Source organism: Ciconia boyciana, chromosome 18, assembly GCF_034638445.1.
Source record: "Ciconia boyciana chromosome 18, ASM3463844v1, whole genome shotgun sequence".
In the NCBI taxonomy this organism is placed as follows: Eukaryota; Metazoa; Chordata; class Aves; order Ciconiiformes; family Ciconiidae; genus Ciconia; species Ciconia boyciana.
The window spans coordinates 9,463,109-9,487,338 of NC_132951.1; the positions used below are offsets into that span (position 1 = coordinate 9,463,109).

A 24,230-nucleotide genomic window follows, 5' to 3' on the forward strand; every position below is an offset into this window, starting at 1 on the left:
TAAATAAATATTTTAAAAATCATATTAGGCAAATGCAACCAGTGGGGAAAGGGGAGCAGGGAAGGATGGGCAGTGTGGGACTGGCACTCAAAGGGGGTCTGATGGGAGGACCGTGAGCACGGGAGGCACAAAACGCCCATCCAGCTTCTGAACTGGTTAAGAATAAATTTTTAAAATCCCTCTTTCTACGTTCTTCCTGGATTGGGTAAAATAACAAAGGAAAAAGATGGCAGGCAATAGACAGCAAAGGCATCACCTGTTTCCTGGCTGCACAACTTAATGCACAACTTTCTCTACATCTTGGATACCTGAACTGCTTAGAGTTTCCTGTACAGAAGAAGAAAGCGTATATGGTCACCCAAAACGATCCCATCACAAGGCAAATTGGAGATCTTCCACTATAGCACTGTCATCAATGGAAAAAATCCCACTGATTTCAATTGGCTTTGGATCAGGGCTTTATTTCAGAGAGTTTCTAGTTCCTTGACTGACATGGGAAACTTTATGATCAATCCAGCGTTGTAACCTGCAAGACCTAAAACGTTATTTTGAATGAGCAAGGCTCTGATGGAAGTTTTTGAGACCAAGGGGCTGAGATGGTTCAGTGCATCATGAAAACAAAACAATGCAAAAAAAAAAAAAATCAAGGAGAAAAAAAAAGAGGCAAACGGCGGCTGATTCTTCTTCAAGAGATTTCTAAAGGTTAGTTTGCTGCGCTGCAGAGGCTCACTGAAGTTTTGCCTAAGGGGAATGCATTTTTTATTAAGGAAATAACTTTCTAAACACAGAGCACTTCTAATTTCGTAAGCGAACAAATGGTTCAATTCCTACTGAAAACTTGAGAGGCAGGAATGTGGTCCTCCATCTCAGCCCTCTCGAGCTCCCTGTTGCTTCTCACCATCTCCTTCCAGTCAGTCTCTCTCGTTCTTTTTCTGTCCCGCTCCTGCACTGGGATTTGGCCAAACTTCCACAACTAGACCTCTCATCTGAAACTTGATCCTGCTGTCTTTGGGCCTCTGAATTTATACAACCTATTGCACAGAATGATCAGACTCCTTGAATCTAGGTCAGAACACACTGACTGGATTGATTTAGCTATAGATATACTCCTTTTTTTTTTTTTTAAACTTTATTTTCCCTTCCCTCTCCCCCTTCTCACCCTCCCGCCTTTCCTGGAATAAAAGCAGGTCCTAAAAACAAGCCAGAACATTATCAAAAAACCTGACAGCTTGCTTAGGAGGCTGAGCAGAGGTTTTCTGGGATATGCAACTTGTTTTACTATTGCTGCTGCTATGGTATGATGACTGCTCACAACTTTGAATTCACAAAGGAAAAAAAAATTATTCTTTCAGGGGTTTTGCTAAATTCTCCCCTCTTCTTTTCACTGCCTCGCTGAAAGGATCCATGAAGCTGCCGCACCAGAGGCCACGAAAGGTCACAAACTCTGTGGGATGCTGTAAAGCAGAGACTGAGAGGGGTTGGTGGTGATCTATTGATGTGTCTGTAATAACAACAAGAATAAAACGGTAGCCATAAACCTTTCATCCTGGGGGGTCCCACAGAGCTTTTCAAAACGTGGGCCGGATCCGGAAAGGTACTGAGGGCCCTTCCCCAGCCATAAAAGCACCACAAATGCTGGTGGCCAAGCACCCGCCTCACGGGGCCGAGCACCTTGCAGGATCTGGCCCCGCCGGGGCACAAGCATCACTTTGTCTCCGCGCGACCGTTTCTGTGGGAGGTCCCTGTAGCACTTTAGCAGCACAAAGCAGTTTAGATCGAGGTCGGCGTGTGAGTGGGGAAAACGATGCCATACTGGGGAATGTATGGAGAGTTAACTGGCCCCAATTCCAAGCTTGGGATAAAGGAGGGAGGAGAAAGGAAGAGGAAATAATTCACTAACAGTATCCCATGCGGGTTAAATGTCCCATCCATCCTGATCAATGAGAACACTGCCGGTTTTTTACCAGCGACACAAAAGGGTCAGTAGGGTTCAGCTGCTGTGCCCCTCCTGCCTCCTCTTAACCCCCGGCGCAGGTGGGCGGCGCGGGGGGCGGTGGGTGGCGAGGCAGAAGGAAGCAAGCTGACAGGCTCACCTCTGCTCCGCTGGGCTGTAGGTCTGTCCTCGCTGGCAGCTGCTGATGGTGATGGGGTCGAAGTTGTGGAAGGAACGCAGGGCCACCCCAGAGATGGCCACAAACTGGGAGCTGAAGCTAATGAGGACAGCCTGGGTGTGATAAAAAGGGTGACTGAGGTCATGGATGACGGGGATAATCAGGGGATTGTTCCTGCAGCTCAGGACGTGGACACCTGCCAGAGGAGAGACAAGATCAGAGGAAGGGTCAGACTTAACACAATCGCTTCCCAAAGCCGTGGGCACTTCAGAAGCATTTCACCCATAGGAACGGCCCTATAGAGCTGAAAAGTTATGGTAAGCTGCCTGGAGGGGCTTCCCAAATCGCTCTGGAGAGCTTAGCCGAGAAGTATATCCCCCCAGACAGCTGAAGAAAGGCTGCCATTCTCTCCGCGAGCGCGGCAGGCTCTCAGAGCAGTTTCTTTAGACCACAGCTACGTTTCTATTGTGCTCTGTTAAATCAGGAGCAACCATCGCGGAGGAAGCGGAGTCGCACTATTGTAAAACTGGTCTGAGAGGACAGTTGGAGCCTTTATACCGTGCATCAAATGGTGCCGGCAGGCTGGGTGGCTTTGTGCACCATGGGCAATGCACCAGTGGCTTGTTTGTAGCTCTGCATGTCATTAGCACTCAGCGTAAAACTTTTTTGCATGAGCTCTACACTAAATGTGCCCAGTTTTGATTTTTTTGATGGTTTTCAGCCTTAGGGTATCTTACTCTTTGCTAAAAAAGGCAAAGATGGTCCTGGAGATAGAAACGAGGGTGATGGACCCACTGAGGATTTTACAGGTGATCTCATTTGAGAAGAAAATAATTGTGTCTTGGGAAAATAAAAGTGTCTCAAGAGGTTGAGGTGCACAGAAGCACCAGAAAGGTGACAAGGAGACTTCTTAATCCCTTTTCTTCAGCAGAGAAGGCAGTCGGTGATAGTTGGGAAGAAATTCCCACCTTCAAGTAGAGGCAACCTGAATTCAAATGGGCCAAATCCATCTGAGGGGTAACTCAAGGGACAGACAGCTGTCGGCTGGCCTCAAAATTAATTAATTGAGATTCACAGCCTGACGGCTGACTGCAAAGCCCTGCCTCTGAGGCTCTGTGGCATCGCTCCGAGGATCAGCTTGGCTCCAGCTCCATTCACTTCACTGGAGCTCCCCCAGCAACGGCTTTGGCCCAGGCCCTTTGGCTACCCTGATATACTTACGAATTTGAAAATAAAATAAATTCTATTTGCATGTTTAACTGGCTCAGGGATTTCTATTATTAATTTTTTTTCCAGTTCAGGTTTCTTGACTCAAAAGGGAAGGAATAAAAAAGTTTTCATTTTTCTCCTTAGAAAGTGATTTCCTGTGAATTAAGACAGACTTCTGACCACTCTCTTTAAACATCTATCTCCCACCCTCTACTTTAAAAAAATCTTCCTGTAATAAAAAAAATAAAATAAAAAAGCAAACCTCTTTTTGTTTTGGTCTTTACCTGACCCTGAAATAACCTCCCTGTCTACTTGCCTCCCACAGGTCTTTTGATATCAGCTCCTTGTGGAACGGTGCACGTTTCTCACTTACAAACAGGTGCAGTTAATACTCGAAATCCCGGGTTCCCAAATTCCTTGGAAGTTTCTGCCTTCTCTGATGGAAAGCCAAGAAAGACCTTATGGTATGAGGCTGTTTATTCACTTCAATTTCATTCCTCGCACTGAGGTGGCGTCCACAACAAAACAGACCCTCAGAGCTGTGCTGCAGTTAGTTGCTGGTGCTTTCTGACCCAGACAAGGTAAACGGGGGCTGAACAGGTCAGGTTCATTTAACTAACCTGCCTTCATTAGCAAAAAAACACTCAAGATAGTACAGGTGCCCATGGCAGGGAAGTTAGAGCTGTCTCCATGCTTGCCCCTGTTTCCATAGCTCTGTATCCACCTATTCAACGCTCAACAGCTCTTGCAAAGAACCCAGCAGCTGAACCCCAGTGTCTACAACGGCTCTGAACTAACAGTGCTGAGGAGTTTGGCATCCCAACCTCTCCATCTCCTACTAAGACTCAGAAGAAGCTTCTCATTATCTTCTGGGAATCCACACAGTAAACACTTGCTCTGATCAAGGTGGGAAACTGCACTTCTGGATAGACTGCATTTTGCTCATGGGAGTGTCTTTAGCACGCTGATGACTAATTAAGCTTTAAATTACTGCTACTTCCTTTTGGACATACTTTTAATTTGCCACTGACTTCTGCTTAAGGCTGGCTGACCGTCTGCAGTCAATCCTGTACCCAGTGCATGCCAAAGTTTGCATTTCAGCTGCAGTTTCTATCTTGCCATGGTGATAATTCAAACACATCAAATACAATATCCAGGAAAAGGACTTAATGCCACACCCAGAACTCAGACAAAACTGTGACTGGGAGCTCTGCCTGAGTGAGAACTGCTGGGTAGCCTACCTACACCTGTCCTCTGCTCCAGGCCAGCCTCTTCTGAAAAGGTCAGAGGGGCTTTTCCATGATGAAGGCAACATTTCAGATCTGAAGATCTCCAGGCGTCAGTCTAAGCCATGCCAAACTCATGTTGCAACTTCATCGAGGATTTCAAAACCTAACCCTCAGTTTCCTCTTTGCTCCTCTTGTTCTCTTTCTCTCACAATCTGTCTGTCTGTCTCTATAAAATGTCGCATTAAGCATTTGTTGGCATGCTTGTGTCTCCATCATTTATTTCTCAGAGGGAAAGAGCTATGTGCCACTGTTTTGTGAAAGGAGGAAGATAAGACTAATCCAGGGGCTCTGGCAAACTGGGAGCTATCCTGACTCAACCTGCACAACTTGCTATGAATTTCGGTTTGTTTTCGGACAAGAGACACCACACATACTTTCTTTCTTTTCCTCCGCACCCCACCAAGTTATATATTACCCTGGATAGTCATCCAACACCTGTCACTTGTGTGTGTCCCTTCTCCTTCTCATCACTAGTAGGAGGTTCATTTGAGTTTCAGCTTGTCAAAATTGCAAAGTTATGGTAAAATAGAAAGCTGGGGGAAGGGGGTTATGTTTCCTTAAAAACTACTCTCGGGACAACATGGCCAGCTTTCTTCCCAGTGGGAAAAAGGGTAGGGGACAGCTGGAAAGGGATTATGCAAGTCCTACCCTGACATGGAGTTGGGAGCTAGGGTGAGGTCCTTGGTCCTAGAGCTTAAATGCAGCCAGAATCAATTCACCAGACGCAGCTTTCCCAGGTTCAGGGACCTGTGCCCAGGAGAGAGACAAAAATGGTCTATCCTGGCACTTCAGCACAACTAGCAGGTCCACAGCCTCTGTCAGGCACATCTACTTGAGGCCATGCAAGCAGCCCGCAAGGGCCCTGGTGTTAGACCTTCATCAAACCTGAAATACATTGCATGAAAAATTTTGGCCATTAAATAGCTGTGGAAACTTCCCTGCAAGCAGGACTAGAGATCCGATGAACTACACCTTGCGAAGCAGAAGTGCTTGCTGCACCAGCTGGTGCAGGTCACTCACTCCCTGCTACCAGCAGTTCATCTGTATCACTGTCAATGTCTCTCCAGGGAGGGGCTGGGCATGAAGCATTTAGTGCTTATTTTAATGACTAAAGAGAACTAATCACTTCTGAAAACATAGTGAACAGGCATGAAGAAGTGTCTGCATAAAATGATGCACCATTTTCAACAAACTCTAGTCAAAGTCAGGTCTTGAAGCATTAAGCAAGCACTTTTTTTGTCTGATCCTGGAAAAGCTGAGCAGGAGTATTGGTCAGTTTGTGAATGGGGGTACCAACAGATTAAGCAAGCAATAAAGAGGGAGTTGAATAAAATACAATCTTACCAAGATCATGGCTTTGCTCTTTGGTGTCAAACAACTGCACACCGATGGTCTCCTGCTTCTGATCCAGGTAATAGGTCCCATCAGTGACCAAGTGAACTAGGACTGCGGCAGCTACCATAGGCTGGGAAAAATATGCCTGGGAAAACAAAAGCCCCACAAAGGCTGAGGTGGAGAACTGCGGTGGGCTTTAAAAAAACCCAAGAGTCAGTGCAGGACTTTTAAAATAACAATTCCCATCCCAGGTCACACAGAAGTCTTCCCTTCCAATCTCTCCTACACAAACTAGATAAACCCGAATCAAACAGCCCTGCAGCTGGAGGCTGTAACCTCTCAGAAATTCAATAGCCTTGTCACAGGAGGGGACTTCACCACTGACTCTCTAGACAGTGTTCGGAGACTTTGTTTTGCTTTTTGCACTAAACATACTTCAAAGAAAGGAGCAGCTTGGCCCTGGGAAGGCTGTCCCATGATATTTTGCCTGTTGGAGAAACTTTGTACAGGCAGGCAAAGAGGAGACTTCTGAATGACATGTGCACTTCCTACCTTCAGCCAGAAAATGGTCTGTGTCATGTGGGAGTACTGGAAGTTGGCCGTGCAGGGATACCAGGCATACTGAGAGACGCCATCGTTCAAGTCAATCACCTTAGTTCGACACATCTGCAGGACAAAAAACCACCAAAACAGACGTAGATGACAGTAAGGAACAATTACGACTCTTTAAAGTGAGGAAAAAAGTCCAGGTGCACTGCTAGAATAAAATAATGCACAATAATGACGTTTCTAAATACCATGAGATTAGTTGAAAGTTAAGTTTCCAGGTCTTTCACTTCAATAAGAAAAACTGAAACATGAAAAGGAGCAAAAGACTCACAGCAGCTGGATGGCAGCCAACAGTTTCCTCTTAATTTGGTACGAGGTCTTTGACAGCATTCAGAACAACTTTGCTCCCACCCAAATGGACCACAACTCTTCCCACTGGAGTCAAAATGACGATCACTTCTGAACGTACCAACTCACAGCACAGACAGCCTGCAGATGCTCTCCACAGTACTCCAGCAATGTCCTATTTAAACCTGCATGTTACTGTAACCCCAGGGAAGCCACAGATGGCCATGTACACTTGGAAGCAAGTGTAGCCAGGAAAGGCCTGTCTCTACAACCCAATTTAAGCAAACTAGTTTCTTGTTTTGTTAACTAGTTTCTGTAAGTGGAATCACCTTCTTCCTACACCTACAGCACTTTCCATGGCAGGCAGCAGTGGGATTATAAGTGAACTGCTCTTTTCAATAAAGAACAAGTAGATGAATCCCAAGTGCTGGCATGGATGAAAAGCTCAAAGAACAAAATGCCTGAATTTAAGTGCTAGAGAGCCTTGCAGTGCCATCAGTAAGATCTGAAAATGAAGCTGGAAGAAATGGTAGGATTTACCCTGAAACCACACTGCTCAGGGAAGCTGCTTCAAAAAAACAACATTCATTACCATAGCCTTCATTCCCTGAATCAGAACGAGGAAGGAAATGTACACCATGCAAAAGGCTACAACTGCATTAGAAGGATGCTTCGAGCTGAGGCTCTCAGAGCATCTGAAGGGTACCTGTTAAGATTCACAACACACTGGTGAACTCAGTGACTGTCATTACCAGAGTCATGGGGACAGAGGGAATTCCTTGTGGTCACACAGTATAGTGGCAATGGAGCTACAAATGTAACCCAAGAGGCCAAACCATCTCCAGCAGTTGTGCTAGCCACAGGAGAGCCTAGGACTGATCACACAGACCACCTGCGCTAGGTGCTAACTGGAGCTATGTACTCCTGGGGACAGTATTAGATTTCTTTCCAAGACCAGAGCCTGAACTGAGCAATCAGGTGGTGATGTGCTGTCAGTAAAGCTCTTCCCATAAGCAATTTCCCTGATGATTAAAACAAAAAGAAAACCCTGAAGTGAAACAAGAGAATTAACAGAGATGTTTTTAACCATTCAAAATCCTATGCCCACTTCGTAATTCTGCATGGAACTGCCCTCTTGGTCTCGGCAGGCAAAGTCTGGGCAATGCAAAGAGAGCCTGGGATGCCTGGGAATGAGAAACCAGATTGGCTAAAAGTGAGGTAATCACCTCTATAATCTGAGTCCCTCAAGATCCAGCACAGAGGAATCTATGGGCAAAACATAAATCAGCTTTAATGGGCTGGAAGAAGATTTTTAGTTTATTTATTTTTTAAAACAACTGGGACCAAGCTTCATTGAGGCTAGCCAGTGGATAGTGTTACATTTTACAGCAGAGCAAGGCTTTACATAAACTATCTTTGGCATTTGAAATCCAGGCCAGCAATTCGACATGTACCATTTCGCAATTCTCCCTTCTTGCATTTTCAGCAGCCTGTCTCTTGTTGGGAGCATGGTTTTTATTTTAATACCTCTCCAGCTAGGGAATTTATCTTCCCCACATCTGCAATTTATATGGTCAGAGAGCTCTTCGACATGAACAAAGGTCTCATTACTTTTATATGATTTTGTTCTTATTCCTATATCTCCTCCTGCTCTATTGGTCCAAAAAGGTGGTTGAAAGAAACAGAAGTACTGACGTTTGGTGCATTTTGAGTGCCACTTAACGGATGAGTGAAAACCTGTATTAAGAAATCACCCAGACCTTCACCAAAAGTTTGAATCAAACCCAAAATAAACCCCTGCTGAGGTGGGTTGGAAATCTCTGATAACTTTTAAATGCCTTGTTTGATTTGTGTGCGTGTGTGAACTCTAGCACTTTCTGCTTCTGCCTGAGAATATTAGCAAAAATCTTAACATTGCATAAAGAGCCTGTGTTTGAGACATGTGCAACTGAGGTGTGCAGACTCGGTAGACTGGTCTGGTTTGAACAGGTTAGATAAGCTTCCTCCTGCTGAGGCTGATCCATTGCTACTCAGACAAGTGTTTCAAAGTGGTACGCGGTAAAAAATTCTTTTAGGAGAACAGTATAATTGAGAAGTGTGGGAAAAGTCTAACAGATATGACAGGAGTGGCTACAAGACCCTCTTCTACACTAGCTGCTCTCTAGTAAACTTAGCTAATGGCAAAAAAGTTCTTTAAGATTTTGTAATTACAATCTGATTGGATAAACTGTCCCTATCACCTACAGAGTCCACCATCTCAATAGGCTCTAACGCACGTGATAAATACATCCCCTTTTCAATTCTACCTAGTTATTGAGTGTCACACCACAACTGCAAAGTCTGAGAACCATTCGCTGGGACATACTTTCACACCTCTGCTTTTAAGGCATCCCTTGAAGATGGCAGCAGTGTGAAGGCACTTACTACTGCAGTACCACCACTTCTAAGCTACAAGTTCCAATGGTATGGAAGACAGAGCATCATCTCTCCTCACATCTACAAATTCATAGGAATTCACACTTATGAGAAATAAATTATTTCCTAACGTCCTCCAGTTTGCTACAGTGATGCAAAACAGCAGCTAAAGCACCTGACAGCTGTGGAAGGAAGAAGGGATAGATGTACTTTTCATTTCAGGGTGTTACCAAAGACTAAAGTATTTGCTTTGAAGAATGACAGCATCACGCAGGACTCAAAACTTCACTCACTGGGGCTTATCCAGGTTCTTAGATCCACACAGCAACTGGCATCCACAGGAGCTTAGTATCTGCTCCAAAGTATTTGGGGACTATTTGCATCTACTTACTGGAAGCCCATGTCATACCCCTCCCTAGGAAGCTGCTTTCAATTAAAAGAGCTGATGTCTGTTCCTCTCGGAGGTTCTAATCCAGCTCCTCTCCCACCCACACATTTTATACACAGACATTGAGAGACAGAGTGAACAAGGCCACATAGCACTGTGGGATCTTCCCACAAGAGGGAATGCCTGGAGGATTCCCTTTGACTGATTTATACAACCTCTTGTCAATCACAGGGACAACATGTTCTTCAAACTGCCTCTCCTGTTTTCCTTCTCTTACTCAAGGGGACTGAGGAATGTGTCAGCAGAAAGGGAAAAGTGATATATCGTGAGTGCTTAGTTCATTGCCACATCTAAAACGCATTTACTATTGCAATCAACTCCATTTTCTCATAATGTTTTCCTTCAAAGTAATATGGGAAAATTTGCTGAAGAGCAAATTTTGGAAGCCACCCTTGTGAATGATTCCCAGCCATCCCGTGACTTCAGGCAATGTTAAATTGTGTTGATGGGCTACTGTTGCAGACGAACTACAGGTTAAGGATCACTGATCCTGTGGACTGGGCACTGGACTAGGTCTCAACCTCACTGTGTGCAGTGCATGGCCCCATTACAACCTTCTGGGCATCACTTGGCTTCTCCAGGCCTGAGGCCCCCATCTGTAAGACAAGGATGATATTCCCCCACGTCACACGGGTATCTTGAGGGTAAAAGCCATTAGCCACAAAAAGGTGCTCAGATGTTACAAAGGGAAGGGACAAACAAAGCACATACACGTGTGAAGCATATACCTCCCCACAGGAGCGGGTTAAATACAAACAGATGCCATCCCACTCTGTCGTTCCCATCGAGCAAGCACAGCCAGACACCACAGGCTTTGCATACACTGGTGGTTCTCGTCTCTCACATTGTAACATCAAAATAATTCTAAATGCAGACAGGCGAAGTTGCTATTTAAACTAGGATGCTGCCCTACTCAGCTCTGGCATATGGCTGACGCTGCGGTTGGAGTGGACGTGCCTGTCTGCATGCCCACAGGCGGCTATAAACAGAGCAAACCTCCAGTGCGCAGATCTGTCTGCTCCCAAAATCCCATCTGTTGTCCCATGACAGGGCTTCCTCCAGACCATGTCTTCAAGCTAAGTATGGCTGTGAAGGGCCATCACAAGCACTTGTCCATCAGGCAGTAGGGAGCAACCTCCTTCTGGAGGAGAAGGGAAGAAGTGGTTATCGTGCCCCAGACGCGAGGCTGCTGCCTCTCCCTCTCTCCTTTTTACTGGGGACTGCACTACTGCCACTTCTGCACCAAGACAGACAATGCTGAGAGTTCCTGGGATGAAACAGGTGTCCCATTTGCAAAACAGCAACCACAGAACAAGGAGGAACAGGATCTATTGGTAAAACCCACAGTACCATCTATTCGTGGAGCACGCAACATCCTGAATGAGGTTGTACAAGTGCACAGAAGTACTCATGGACTGATATGAAACCCGTGGAGGCACAAACAGGACATGTTCTGTTGTTTGAAGATCCAGCTAAAGAACAGATTTCAACCATAATAATGAAACCTAATTAATCTACAATTTTTGGCCGACTGCTTTGTAGAATGTTATTTATATTTAACTCAACACATGCCAGAGAATCCCAACCATGACATAAGCAGCATTTTAACACATCCCTTACAGATGAAAACTTTCTTTCTCCTTTGCCAGACATGGGGGCTGGCAGTCACCCAGACTTTTATTCTTAAATATGTTATTGTTCTTGCAGACCTAAGGTTATTCTTACCCAAGGATGAGAAACTATGGTGCAGTTTCTAAATATCAAAAAGGTTCCTGCTTGTTTATTGCCCAATATTATAAGGCAGCTTGACTGCCACATGGACACCACCCAGTTTGCCGACTGCAGCACAGACCTCCAATCTGTTCTGAAAGCTGTTGCACTGTTCTTCTCATTTAGGCTGGGAATTGGGTTGGAGCTACAGAAAAAATTAAATTGCCCACATTAGTGAGCACTGAACCATTAAAAAGGCCACCATTAGGGTTCCAAAAAACACCTCAAAAATCAGCCAATTTCTATGACCATTTCAAATCTCAGGAGCCCACAGAACTCAGATGGAAATTGTACACAAACAGGCTTAACTCAAGAGACGTCAGAAATTTTGCCCTGGACATGCTTTAGGACTAGTCTCTTTACTAGTGTTCTCGATTTGTCCTGTCACAAGATTTGAGACAACAGTTGTCTGCCCAACTACGAAAGTCAGCATTGGGTCATTTCAGGTTGGCCTCTCAAACTTAAAGCAAGCATTCAAAGTTACTTGTTCCAAACTGGTACATATATTAAATTGTTCTGTGCGCTAACAATGAGTTTAAAATACCCTGTTGTTGTAAAATAAAATAAAATTAAAAACCAAAAAACACCCAAATCTGAGATTCAGAAGCATAGGTTATAAGCATAAGATGACAAGAGAAAGCTGTGTCCTCTCTCTTTCAATAGCCTTCTTACCTTCTAGTCTGCTGCTTCTTCCTCAGCAGCAACTTTCCCTTACCTCTGATGCTCGTGAACTGCAGCTTCTACTCCAAACCTCTCCTTGTCCTCTGTGTCTGGTAACAGTTTTACTAAGTTTCGTGTTCTTTGTCTGCTTTTGCCTGTTTTCATTGGGGTACTTAAAGGTCTGATGGCAGAAGATGAAAAACTGCAGCATGTCCTGCTCCAGGACAAAGGCATGCAGGCAGGTGATCAACAGAAAAGCTTTATCAACTGGAAGCTGATAAAACTCCTGGGGTAATGCACTGATGCTATATTACTCCCAGATTCAGTTGGCTCAGAAGTAAGAGGAAATCTCATCTGTCAATTTTACCCATGTAATGAAGAACAGGATTTGGCTGTGGGACTGGGAAGCAGATTACATCTCCTGCAGGATGAAATAAAGCCCCATTGCCAGTTGCTATGTCCAGTCTCAGCACAGCCACTTCCCCTTTGAATCTAGAGCAGCCGATGGTGTCTGGACCTTGCAGGCTTAGTATTCAATTAGCATGTTACTACAGCTTTCTTAGCCCAGAACTCCGATTTTCAGCTGAAGGTTTGGCTGGATTTTTTAGTAATTGGAAAGTGACCTTTATGTGCATGAAAACACCACAGATTATATGACATTGGCATCAATAGTTCGTTTGCAGTGTGACATGATGATAAATTCCTCTACTTTACAATAAAAATGGTAGCATTCATTGCCAAAGGGACATTTTCTTGGGTAGAGTTTTGGATGTGACACAGGGCTGTGATTCAGAAATGAGTGGAAGATGCAAGGGCTATTTTGTTTTGTCATATAAGTTGGTTTAGTTTCAGGAAAGCGAATAGGAGCTACAGGGATTTCCATTAGATGATGTCCCAGATTGCATGTGTATTCAATGTGTGTTATTAACTTTAGCTTCCTCAAAAAATGCAGTTATTTCACTTCCAAAGAGTCTGTATGAACAATATATTTCAAATTTTAAATCATGCAGACCTGCATTCTTTGAGCTTTCCTTCAAATTTCTGTTATCTCCAGATTCAAAGCAAACTTCATTTAAAACTGGTCAGTTCAAATCAAAATCACATAAAACCATAAACTTCACATGCTATACCTGAAAAAACTGTAAATCAGTTCTGACTGGCCCTATCCCAAACGCACATCGGCTTTGACATCCAGCCAGGTGTAATCAAAATATCTAGGATGCTAGCTGGACCTGTGGAAAAAACAATATGGAGTTTTGATTTTACAACAAAACCCTAACCAGATGATTTTTGCATGGTTCAAAGGATCACCCTAAAGACATCACTTGAGCTGAGGCCAGAAACTACAGAAAAACAGTGAGAAAAAGAAGAAATAATTGCACTAAAGGGTTTTAATAATCAACTTAACTTCTGCACAAGCCCACAAGTAAACACCAGCATTTGGAGCTCATGAGTGCAATTTCTTCGTGTCCCTGCTTCTTTTGCCATTCAGCAATGCACTGTGAAAGGATGCAAAAGCGAGCAATACCTCCAAGTGCACAGCCACACAGAATACAGTCTCCTATGAAGCACATGAAGGTGTGCCATGTGCTCCTGTTTATTCATATCAGAGGTTTGCTATTTCTTTACCACAGCAGTAGGACGTAAAGATGCTGCTCTTAAACAGCAGCACCTTTCACTCCAGCACTGCCAGGATCTCACCTAGAAGTCATAATTCTTAAATTAGCCCTAAATTGCATTCTGCTATTATGTTCAAATTCACAAATACATCTACCAGTAGAAATAGCAGCCAAACGCAACCCGCTAAACAGGCAGCATAAAGAAACAGCAGTCAAACAAGACCTTATACCTTTAGTTTTGCAAACATCGGCCTCATTAAAGTTAAAAGACATTTTCAATCCACGGCAAAAGCTCCTGTCTACAACTTCCACATTGCTGCTCACAAAAGTGTGAAGGCATTATAGACTGATAAGTGCTTTAACAGACTGTATATCCATCCACTGGAGAGCGAGGTTAAACAAATACAGTAGCCAGAACATTATTGTTGGCTGCACAGGCAGGTTCCCAAACTGCCTGTCTCTAACTTGAACCAGCTAGGTCCACTACAGCAGAGCTTGCATATAACCGCGGGCCAAGGCTGGCCGTGGGGGTGCTGCGGCAAAGGAAAACAATCCCGTCCCGTAAGCTTCTACTACTGATGAGCAGAGCAAAAGCTTTTTCTTTTTTTTTTCCTTTGACTGGAGCATTTCATTTGGGAACAGCTGGCATCAGAAAATCAAAGTGTCAAAGGCAGAATGTGCACCACACTTTAGGAGGATCTTAAATATATTTTTATTACTGTATTAGTGGATCTGACTCACTGGATTCATTGTAGTTTTGCTGGTTTTGCACTCCTGCAAGGCAAAGCAGGATTGGGCTTGGTAACATTCCCTCCTTCCTTCCCTCCCCAGGCTGGTCCTATAAATTTGCTTGGACAAAGAAAGCACACAGCTAGTTAAAGAAAGCCCAAAAGCAACAACAACAAATCCCTAAAGAACTTCAGCTCAATGAGGAGCTCTCCATCAGAATAACACACGGGCTGAGGTGGACAGAGACGCTTAGAAGCACTTGGGCAATGTTTCTGATAGGAAGAGAAGCAAATAGGAAAAAAATTAAGCCACATCTTTTTCAACTAGCAAGGAGGAAAAAAACCCACAACACTTTTGTTTCTAGCACAGTGGGAGCAGACCCTAAATATTCCCGTACCTAATCCCACCTCCCCTGAACCACCCCAAGTGCACACAGGGCACAGGAGCAGCTTCCAAGAGATGTGAGACAACGCAGGTGCTACCACGAGCTCTGAAGATTGCTCGCTAAGCTTCGCCTGCAGCTGAAGCAAACAGCCGTGCAGTGGTTAATGTCAGCTCTGACCACATGATCACATTCAGGAAAGGTCAAAAGAGTGATTTTTAATTTAAAAACATCTGTGTGTTTAAAGAACAAAACTTTCTCATGTGCAGAAAACCAGGGGTTTCCAGTGCTTTTATTTCCAGAGTCAAAGTCATGCTTTTCAGCTTTGTTTAGGGTTATGGACCATGTAAACACGCTGTGTAAACCACACGCAACCCTCATCACACAGTGTCTCCACATGCAAGGATAATTGGGGGTGCAAATCTCTCTCTCCCTGGCTCCTTTTCCTTCTCCAAGCTGCTCAGCTTCCCACACCGCACTCCCAGCGAGCCAGCCAGACACCCAATTGTTGTCCTTCTCTATATGAAGACATACACATGCCTCTAATCCTAAGGGTATAAGTCTGCTCTAGGCTGTCAACAGGCCTTAATTGGATACATCCAGGGAGATGATACATTGGGAAGAGGCCCTGAATTTAATAGCGAGAGGGAAGGCTGCGGCGGGGCTCCCAGGGAGTGCGGCGGGGGGGGCATGGAGGAGAGCTACCATGTGCCGTCCTGGGGAGCCAACTACGGTTGCACCTCAGCAGTCAAACCCTTTCGGTTTCCCATCCAACTACTCAGCCCTACGTCAGCGTGCATTAAGATTAAACCCTGTGGCTTGTTTTTCTTAATACCTGAAGGCACATCTTGTGGTATGCAAATCAGAAGGTTCTCCCGTGCTTCACTGGGCTTTACCCACTGAAACTGCCGAGTAACGAAACCGCTGCTGCACAAACAAATTCCTCTGAATGAGTTGGACCATCCATGGAGAATCCGTAGAGCAACAGTGAGTTGCTTCCTCCAGCCTGCGCACATCTGCACCCAAGCAAAGGTTTGGCTGCAGGTGTCTGGGGAAGCCCGTCACTTCCCTCTAACCTCAGAACAGCCCTGGTTACTCTGATAAACCTCAAACTCCAACAAATTAAACCAAAAAATCACTTGGAGCATTTCATCCTTGATGTCCCAGGCTAGTAGGGGAGTTCACAGAAACTCCCAGCTGCTCCCCTGATGAATTATGAGCACCATCTGTGGGAGGAAGCTCATGGTTCCTTCAGCCTCACTGCCTCTCAGGAGCAGGCTCCAGGAGGAGAGACTGGGAGCGCAGGGGATGGAGGAAATCATGGCTGCACAGTCTCGGCCTTTCCCACCAGAAACAACCACTGTTCACAGTTAAATTTATACAGTGAGGCTTTCCTTTTCCAGCAGGTAAAGGGTCACAGTGTAAATGCAGTGCAGTGCACCAGGAACAGAGCTGCTCTGCTAGAAGGGCAGATTTTTCAAAGATATTTGGTTGGAGAAAGGTGGAAAGAAGGTCATCTCTAGCCTGTGCTTCAGCTTCCCCTCTGAAAAGAGACTTCTATTCTCTGAGAACAATGATGCAAGGGTTAGTTACCAAAAAATGGGAAAATAAGATCCGCTGCCCAAAGTGCTAAGCGCAAGGATTTTGGCCCAACAACCAAAATGGCTAAGCAGAACTTGATGTTCTCCTGAAATGAGGGCTTCTCCCAGTTAGTAGGTACATGCACAGACAGATAATAGCACTGATCATGCAAATAACCATTTCCTGGCACGCATTACAGTTTGCAGCCGGACCCTGAGGCTATGGTGGGAACCCAGGCCTGGGGGAGGCTCCTGCTGATAGCAGGGGGAGCTGGGCCCACTTACGAGACCAGTGAATCATGTCCTCTTATCAGATTCACCACTGAAATGACCTCAGAGGAAACAGTGATCCTCCAACTTTACAGGCAATATTTCAAAAAATGAGCACAGATTTGGGGTTCCTCAACAGTTACAGCTCCAACTAAGGCAGCACAATTCAGGAGAGATTTAAAGCAGCTCAAGACTTTATCCAAATAGTCTCCAGTTTTGTTTTTTTCTTTTTTAAAGCAGATACTTATTTGCAGGTGGGGACAAAGAGATTGACTCGAGAGACCTTCAGGACAGTGCTGGGTAAGCACCATCCTCCAAAAACCATGCCTTTTAGAGACATCTCAAGATGAACACCCTAAAACTTATTGGCATTCAAAATACGAGGTCTCTTATGACAATGTGGGCTAAAATGCCTACAGTTCTCTGAACAAGTAGTGCAGACAGACAATCCTTCATTTAAAAGAAAAAATAAATTCTCCACTCCTGGCATGAGAAAGTTTACTTTCAGGCTTAAAGAAATGATCGTGTGGTTTTGGGGATGGCATTCCGTTCTGCTGAAGAATAGCACCCTGCCTGCCTGTATATCTGTGGCTTTGTAGCTACATTACAATCCTGGAGAGCTCTGTTTACATATTTTACATGTTTTCTTGTGCAGAACATGAAACCAAATTACATAGTAAAGGCCATTACGGCTTCGCTTTTGCACCCTTTTCCATCCTCTCCGTCCAATCACTTGTTTTAATTCTATTCAAAATAATCGACTGGGTATTTTTAACTGTGCTTGATTGACTGGCAATGTTTCAGGCAGGTTTATTCGCTGTTGCAGTGGGAACTCATGCAAAAGCTGGTGAAGCTACATGCCAGCGGGGTAGGGAGAAGACGGCTGGGGCGGGGGTGGGATGAGAAATGCTGAGGACCCTTCATGCATGAACAAAGCAGACGTGTCGATGCATTTATGCAAAATCATTCTGCTCTGAATGGAGAGGGACCCAAGACAAACAACCCGGATGGGATGCAGGAGAGCTATCCCACGCTTACGGCTGGACATGCTCTGCATCTAAAGGCTTGTGAGCAGCAACAGCAGATGGAGAGACTGGCAGGTTGAGGGGCAAGGGCCGAGGAGGGGGGTCTCCTTTCAGAAGAGTGCATGCTAACGAGCACTGCTGCTTGTCGTGGGGTCCGGCTTTCTAGCTCACTGATGCTGGGGGGGTCCAAGCTGTTTTCTGTTACCGCATGTAATCTGGGTAGGTGTCTGGGTGTACAGCAGATACGATCATAAAATGGTAAATTACTTCCTAAAGAAGCTCATAATCCTTATTATTATCCAAGGCAATATTCCTTTCTTGCCTTTGTTGTCGCCTCTAGCAACAACAAATGGCATGGAATTCTGCTCTCGTTTCGTTAGTGGTAAATGCCTCCTGGTCCTAGGAAGATGGGACCAATTTCCAGAACCTGAGGATTTTTGGTTTGACCTTCATCTCTGAAAAGGTCAGATTGAACCTCTCTGAGACTACTGATGGCTGCTTTGCTCTCTGCATCATCCTTTGTTTCTTTTATCTATTTTCTGTACAGTACACAAAGGGAACACAGTGTACCAGCCCCTGGTACTCACTGTTCTGTTTCCCTTAGATGACTTGCATATGTGCTCTTGAAAAATTATTCTAAAAACTAAGGGGGGAGGGGAGTGGAAAGAAAAAAAATCCCTTGAGTGTTTGGCAAAATTGCTTGGAATCTCCTCTGACATCTCATTGTGTTCTCTCTGTCCTCCCCTTACACAAATCAGCCAGAGGCTACGACATCAGCCATAGGGTCTGCTGGTTTACTACTGCCAGGAGCAGAGGAGCACTGGAAGACGTGGGGATGGAGGGGTGAGAGGGAGGGAATCCCTGTCTGTCCTAGCAGGGAGCAGGCAGCCAGGTGATGGGCACCATGCCCTTTTCTCTAGCCAGCTGTGGATCGACTTTAAGGGTAACGCTCTTTCTCAGCCATCTCTCTGCAACTGAGTCTTTTTCAAGCTAGCCTACCTAGAAATCCCATTTCTCATTTTATTTTGCTTCAGAAACCTCCCCAGAACACTGAGATAATTTCTGAGCAGGAGCCACGGCACTGATGTTAGCACATACCTTTGTAGTGTAGCTCACCTTGCTGTGGACCATTTGCATGGACCACCTCCTCCGAGGCAAAGCAGCAATGCAAACATGCGAATAAAGACCAGTGGAACTCCTTTGGCAGAAAGGTTGCAAAATCCAGCTTTCCCAGCAAGACAGGTGGGAAACAAGGTTTCTAGCCATTAAAGCAAGGAGTTGGTGGGACAGTTTTCCAGTCCTTTTTTACTGGGAATGAACAGCTAAACTGTGCTAGGATAAAGACTGATTAATTCACAAACAGGATAATGTGAGGTGGCTGACAGAGCTAAAATGCAGATCTAATGACCCCAAACCCCTTCCGTGTCTCTGCTCCCAGACAGCGACTCTCAGCAGGCCCTGAACAGTTTTCTTTTTATCCAAGATATGAACATTTCCCTTTCAAGAAGTCCTAAACTTCCTAGTCCTGGGGAGGTCTAGGCTCAAAAATGCCCAGTGCCTGCAACATCTCTGAAGGATACTGAGGTTTAATCATCAAACAGTAGCTTTACCTTTCTGTGCTCCGGTTTCCACCTTTATTAAAAGGAACAGAAATCAAGCAGTGTGGCTGTGATAAGGCTTAATTAATCCCTGTACATTGAAAAAATATGAATAATATCATCACTTAAGCCAAGGAAGGAGCATTCCAGCCTGAATTTGCCTGATGGTCAGGGCCAGGCTCATGATGAAACTCTCCAGCCTTCAGGCAAAAGACCAAATTGGCTGGTCTGTAGTATCCAGGGGAAGGCTGAAATAGAGACAAAGTTTTGGACCCCCTTGAACTAACTTTAGACTTGGAGACTCTGTAACCTAAGCTGAAGCCTTTTGGTGGATCAGCCAGTACTGGAAATGAGCTCAGATGCGTACAGCAAACCTACATTCCTCTTGCAACAGCCTGTGCACAGTGTCCAGTTCATCTTTTTCCAGAACTGGTCTCTGATCACTCATGGCTCCTCCATTAATGGTTTTTCTTAGTGGGATTCTGCCCTCATCCTCCAGAGATTAGCGGTTCAAAGCCTGGCTCAGCTATAAATAACAAAGACATTTGCAAAGCAAATCATCTTATTAAAAATGGGGATTTTTTTTATCCCTCCAACCACAACAAAACTCCTACCATTGAAGAGCAACAGGACTTGGCTGCGAATTAGGAAGTTCAAAAAGGGCCACTTGCAGAGCCGACAGACAGACACCCTCCCTCTTCTCAGCAAGATCACCCCAAAGGGAAGGAATGGCTTCTCCATTAAAAGTTGCAGGTTTCCTCTCTTCCCACTCCTGTTCAAGATTACTCTATTTGTTGGCTTTGCTGGTTCTTTGGGGAATTATCTTCAGCGTTATATTTATTAGACAGAATAAAAATGCATGGCAGAGAACTTCATCATCTTTCTCTTCAATTTTGTTACGTTATTTTCTTACCACTCTCGGAGCCCTTGCTCTATCATGCTATTTCTTCTAGTATTCAGAATATTTTTGTGCTCCTGTCTTCTCCTTTTGTGGGCAATTTCAGACATACTGCAATTCTAGACATCTTTCTGCTGCTGGTGGAAGAATAGGTTTGTTGCAGTGAGTCTGGATGACTGCAATTGTGGGAACTGTAATAGGGGCAGGAGGGGGCCTCTGTTTGTGGGAAAGATGTAATAAGAATCCTCTTCCACAACTTCTTACTCCATAGCAGCCCCTGTGGGGTACCCAGAGGAGAACAGGGTGTGTTCGTCAGTCCGGGAACGAAAACGAATCCCAGCATCTGTCTGTGCCCAGCAGCCTTGGGAAAGAGTCCCCTTTCGGTTAACTGTGCCTGAGCTGCACGGCTTTTTCCATACAGGGGAAAACCAGGCTCCGACAATGGCATAGGGAGAAAAAAAAAATTATATATATATATAGTTACTTGGTCTAAACAACTTCTGCAGAACTGGGAGGAAATGTAATGAAAGACATAGCTACTGGGGGACTGGCCCTCTAAATCACCAATGCACACACCAACTTCCAAGTCCTGAGCACACACATTGCCATGGCAGGAGTAACAAGGTTAACAATAAGTCATCTAAAGATACATTAGTCCCTTCTTATAATTCTCTATTATGAAGGCCAAAAGGGAAACTGCAGATGAATCAGTCCTCTGAAAGCAGGAGTGTCACCAGCAAGAGGAAAGGAGAAATGGCATCTCCAGCCTCCTATGGTTGGTCTGCACATGTCTGCCTCAGCTCCTCTCGCCCAAGCCACAGAGCAACCTTCCCATGCCACGGAGCAATCCTCCCAAAGCAGGCCTGTCAGAGGCTTCCTCCAAAGGCACATCCGGATAGAAAAGATACTTTAGCGAAGTATCCAAATCCTTCGTGCTCAGTCCTCTAGAAAGACAGACTAACATATAAGCTATTGCACTCAACACAGTGAAAACTGTGGCAAAACAAAATTGGTGTGCAATGAGAACACGGGGATTGAGTCAACTAAGGTCAGCGCAAGATCCTGATTTCTTGAACCCTACAGGACAGCCAGCCTTTTACAGTGACCTAATCCACACTGCATGTGCCTACACTCCTCACCGATGCAGCTTCACCAGTGATGATAAAACAGGGATTGCCCGGCTAGGCCATGAGTTGGCTTTTTAAACTCAGGCGTTATCAAGTCCAGGTGTGCTTAACTTGGTGTTGGGAGGCCATGTCCTACCCCCTCCTGCTGGCAACAAGGAGGTTGACCCTAGCTGGGTACAAACCGGTCAGGGAAATAAGTCCCTGGGGACTTCCAATACAGAAAAAATTGCAGCTATTCACAAAACAGATCAGCCGAAGCACCCTTTGTCTGTTTATGCCTACTGGGTCTGTCCTTCAGCTAGTATAAATCTGCCCAGCGCTACTGCCTTTTTGTAGTCTTTGCCAGCATACACCAGCTGATGACTTAATGCTAGCATCAATAATCATTAGCACAAGAAAGGCCCCAAGAAATAAACAGTGCTGTAGAAAACCCCACACAACCAGTACATCAACACTGATAATATTTCACACACAGTGGATGGCAAGGAGACGCTGTTTACAAACTCACAGCAAGAGCAGTAGGGAAAAGAGCAGCCCAAGAGTGTGCAAAGCCCTTATTGCCGAATTCCTCCTGCAGTTGACAACAGGTACTGAGCAGCGTCTGCTTCAAGATCTGCGGAGGACGCCAGATTAGAAATCAAACTGTAAAAATACCCTGCATTGGTGCTCGCATTTCTGTGCTGGTGCAATGTTGCTGACTGGTCCTCTTTGGCTCTAAATATGATACTGTCAGTACTGAGAATATTTCTTAATCAGCACTGAAGAGTGGCTGCCAGGAAAGTAGAAGTGGCTGTCTATCAGTCTTGCTTCTGCAGAAAGAGCAATTGTTTAAAGGGGGGGGCTGTTTGACCTTTCCATTTTTCAAATGTGTATCTATCTCTTCGCCAAGACTGTGTCATTCTTTGTAAGCATTTTGTTGTTCAAAACAAACCTTATACTGTGAACTTTTTTTTCTCTCGCTTAGTATGTTTCCGTTCAGCAGCCTTATACTAACAAGTAAGAAACCAGCATGTAAGATGCATCTCAAAATAATAAACAAGTGCGGGCACCCTACTTCTAAGGAACAATGAACTCTGCAGAAACGGGCAATGTCTTAGGTGAACTGAGCAAACAGGTGTGGGGTGGTCAGTCCGCAGAAGCAACCCTACAATAACAAGCAAGTGTGCTCCGGCTTGTGCTTATAAACAATCCTCCAACAACAGTAAAGAAGTGCACGCAGGCAGATATTGCTGAGAAATACCACAATAACAAACCAACCTGCGATGCCTACTCCTCAGAAACAGCCTAGGCAAAACTATGACAGTCATGCAGAGAAATGGGTGTTGAGATGCCTAAGGATGAGAAACATTTTAAATCATGAAGGACATGCTTAAAATGTTTTAAAGCACCTTGAGAGCGCTGGGGCAATTATGAGAAATGGGGATGGCTAACAAACAGGCAGCTTATGTATTCTGTATATTGCTGTGCACTGCACTCAAACATATCTTTCATAGCATTCTTGATGAGAAGCCAACACAAATGCCACTCCGATTAATCAGGAAACTACCCAGCAACAACACGAAAAGTTTGCACAACACCAGCAAGCACACAACCTACTCTGAAAGATATCTGGGTGAGGAAAGGTGCTCCTTTCATCAATACAAAAAACCCCTAAGGCTCAATGCTTGTGCAGATAATGAAGCCAAACTTGTTTACACACCAGTGATCATTACATGCAGTGATTAGAGGAGATCTTAGGTTAATTTTCATCTCCGCTAGCTAACAGACTGATGACCTGCTGCCCCACCTAACCTCTCCAGAGTGACAAGTCAGGTGCTTTCACGAGCCGATGAGGCTGTCTTGTTCCTGGGGAAAACAAAGACTTTCTCAACATATATGATTAAAAAGGTCAATGAACCCCATGCACTCAAACTGGTGTAATAGGACCAGCTGAGCTAAAGCAAAAATTCCTTTTGCTGGAAGTAAATAACACACTGTTATCTCCCCAGGGGCCAGGCAATAACAGGAGGCATGTTCCCATTCACTCTGCCAGTGTGTGATACGCTAGTGGTCTGCCTATAAATACAACAGCTTTTTTTTTGCCCTTTTTTTTTTTTAACAAGGCTGTGACAACTTCATCTCATCTGGGTACAACAAACATGCCTGAGTTGTGGCTACACAGCAGGGCTTTCTGTTGTGTGTGCGTGTGGTGGTGTTTTTTCCACCACAGGACCATATGTTACCTACTGCACGGCGTGGCTGCGTTTCTACCAGTGCATTAGCAGAAAATCAGGGCAGCTCTCCATAGCGGCTGCATGGGGACAGAGTGCTTGGAGGACATGCACATAAAGCAGCACCTGACCTGGAGACAGTGGGCTTTGGACCGTACTACAGCACAGGGAGCTCGAACGAGAAAGGCACTGGTGGGGTCCAGAGGAAAGTTCCTTTTACAGTACGGAATAATAAATGAGACCATGACAAAAAGGCAATACTGGGCTCAGGACTCTGTTTTGGTACTATGTCAGCTAACCACACTTTGTGCATTTAAAAATGACCTGGTCAGTAATTTGTTACAGACTTGTGCAATGTGAACAAGGCCAAGTCTCTTGGATAAAGATGTTTTCTCTTGCAAGCCAACTGGAAATGCTTAGCATTTACTATTCATGGAGAAATCTGCTTGTCATATCTGTGACACAGCATTCCTCTCTGCACTGCCCACTTGAGACATCTCCCAAATAATTAGACTGTAAGAACAACTTTGTTGCATCAAACCAAAAGTCCACCTAATCCACGGCTCTACCTCTAGCAAGGGACAACAGTGGATGCTGAAGGAGGAATATACGAAGCAGCTCTTATATATGATAATCCCTTCCCTGCTGTATCTTCTAA

At 44.9% G+C, this 24,230-nt stretch overlaps 1 protein-coding gene across 3 annotated transcripts in view; it reads right to left on the reverse strand.

Annotated features, from left to right (window-relative positions):
- The window catches only part of PAPPA (pappalysin 1), a 254,253-nt gene that overhangs the window by 53,192 nt on the left and 176,831 nt on the right, over nt 1-24,230 (reverse strand). For all 3 annotated transcript variants that reach the window (XM_072883095.1, XM_072883093.1, XM_072883094.1), the window contains exons 11-13: nt 6,497-6,610; nt 5,954-6,089; nt 2,094-2,307 (exon numbers count right to left, since the gene is read on the reverse strand). In XM_072883095.1, the coding sequence (XP_072739196.1) occupies nt 2,094-2,307; nt 5,954-6,089; nt 6,497-6,610 (464 nt within the window). The remainder of the gene's footprint in view (nt 1-2,093; nt 2,308-5,953; nt 6,090-6,496; nt 6,611-24,230) is intronic.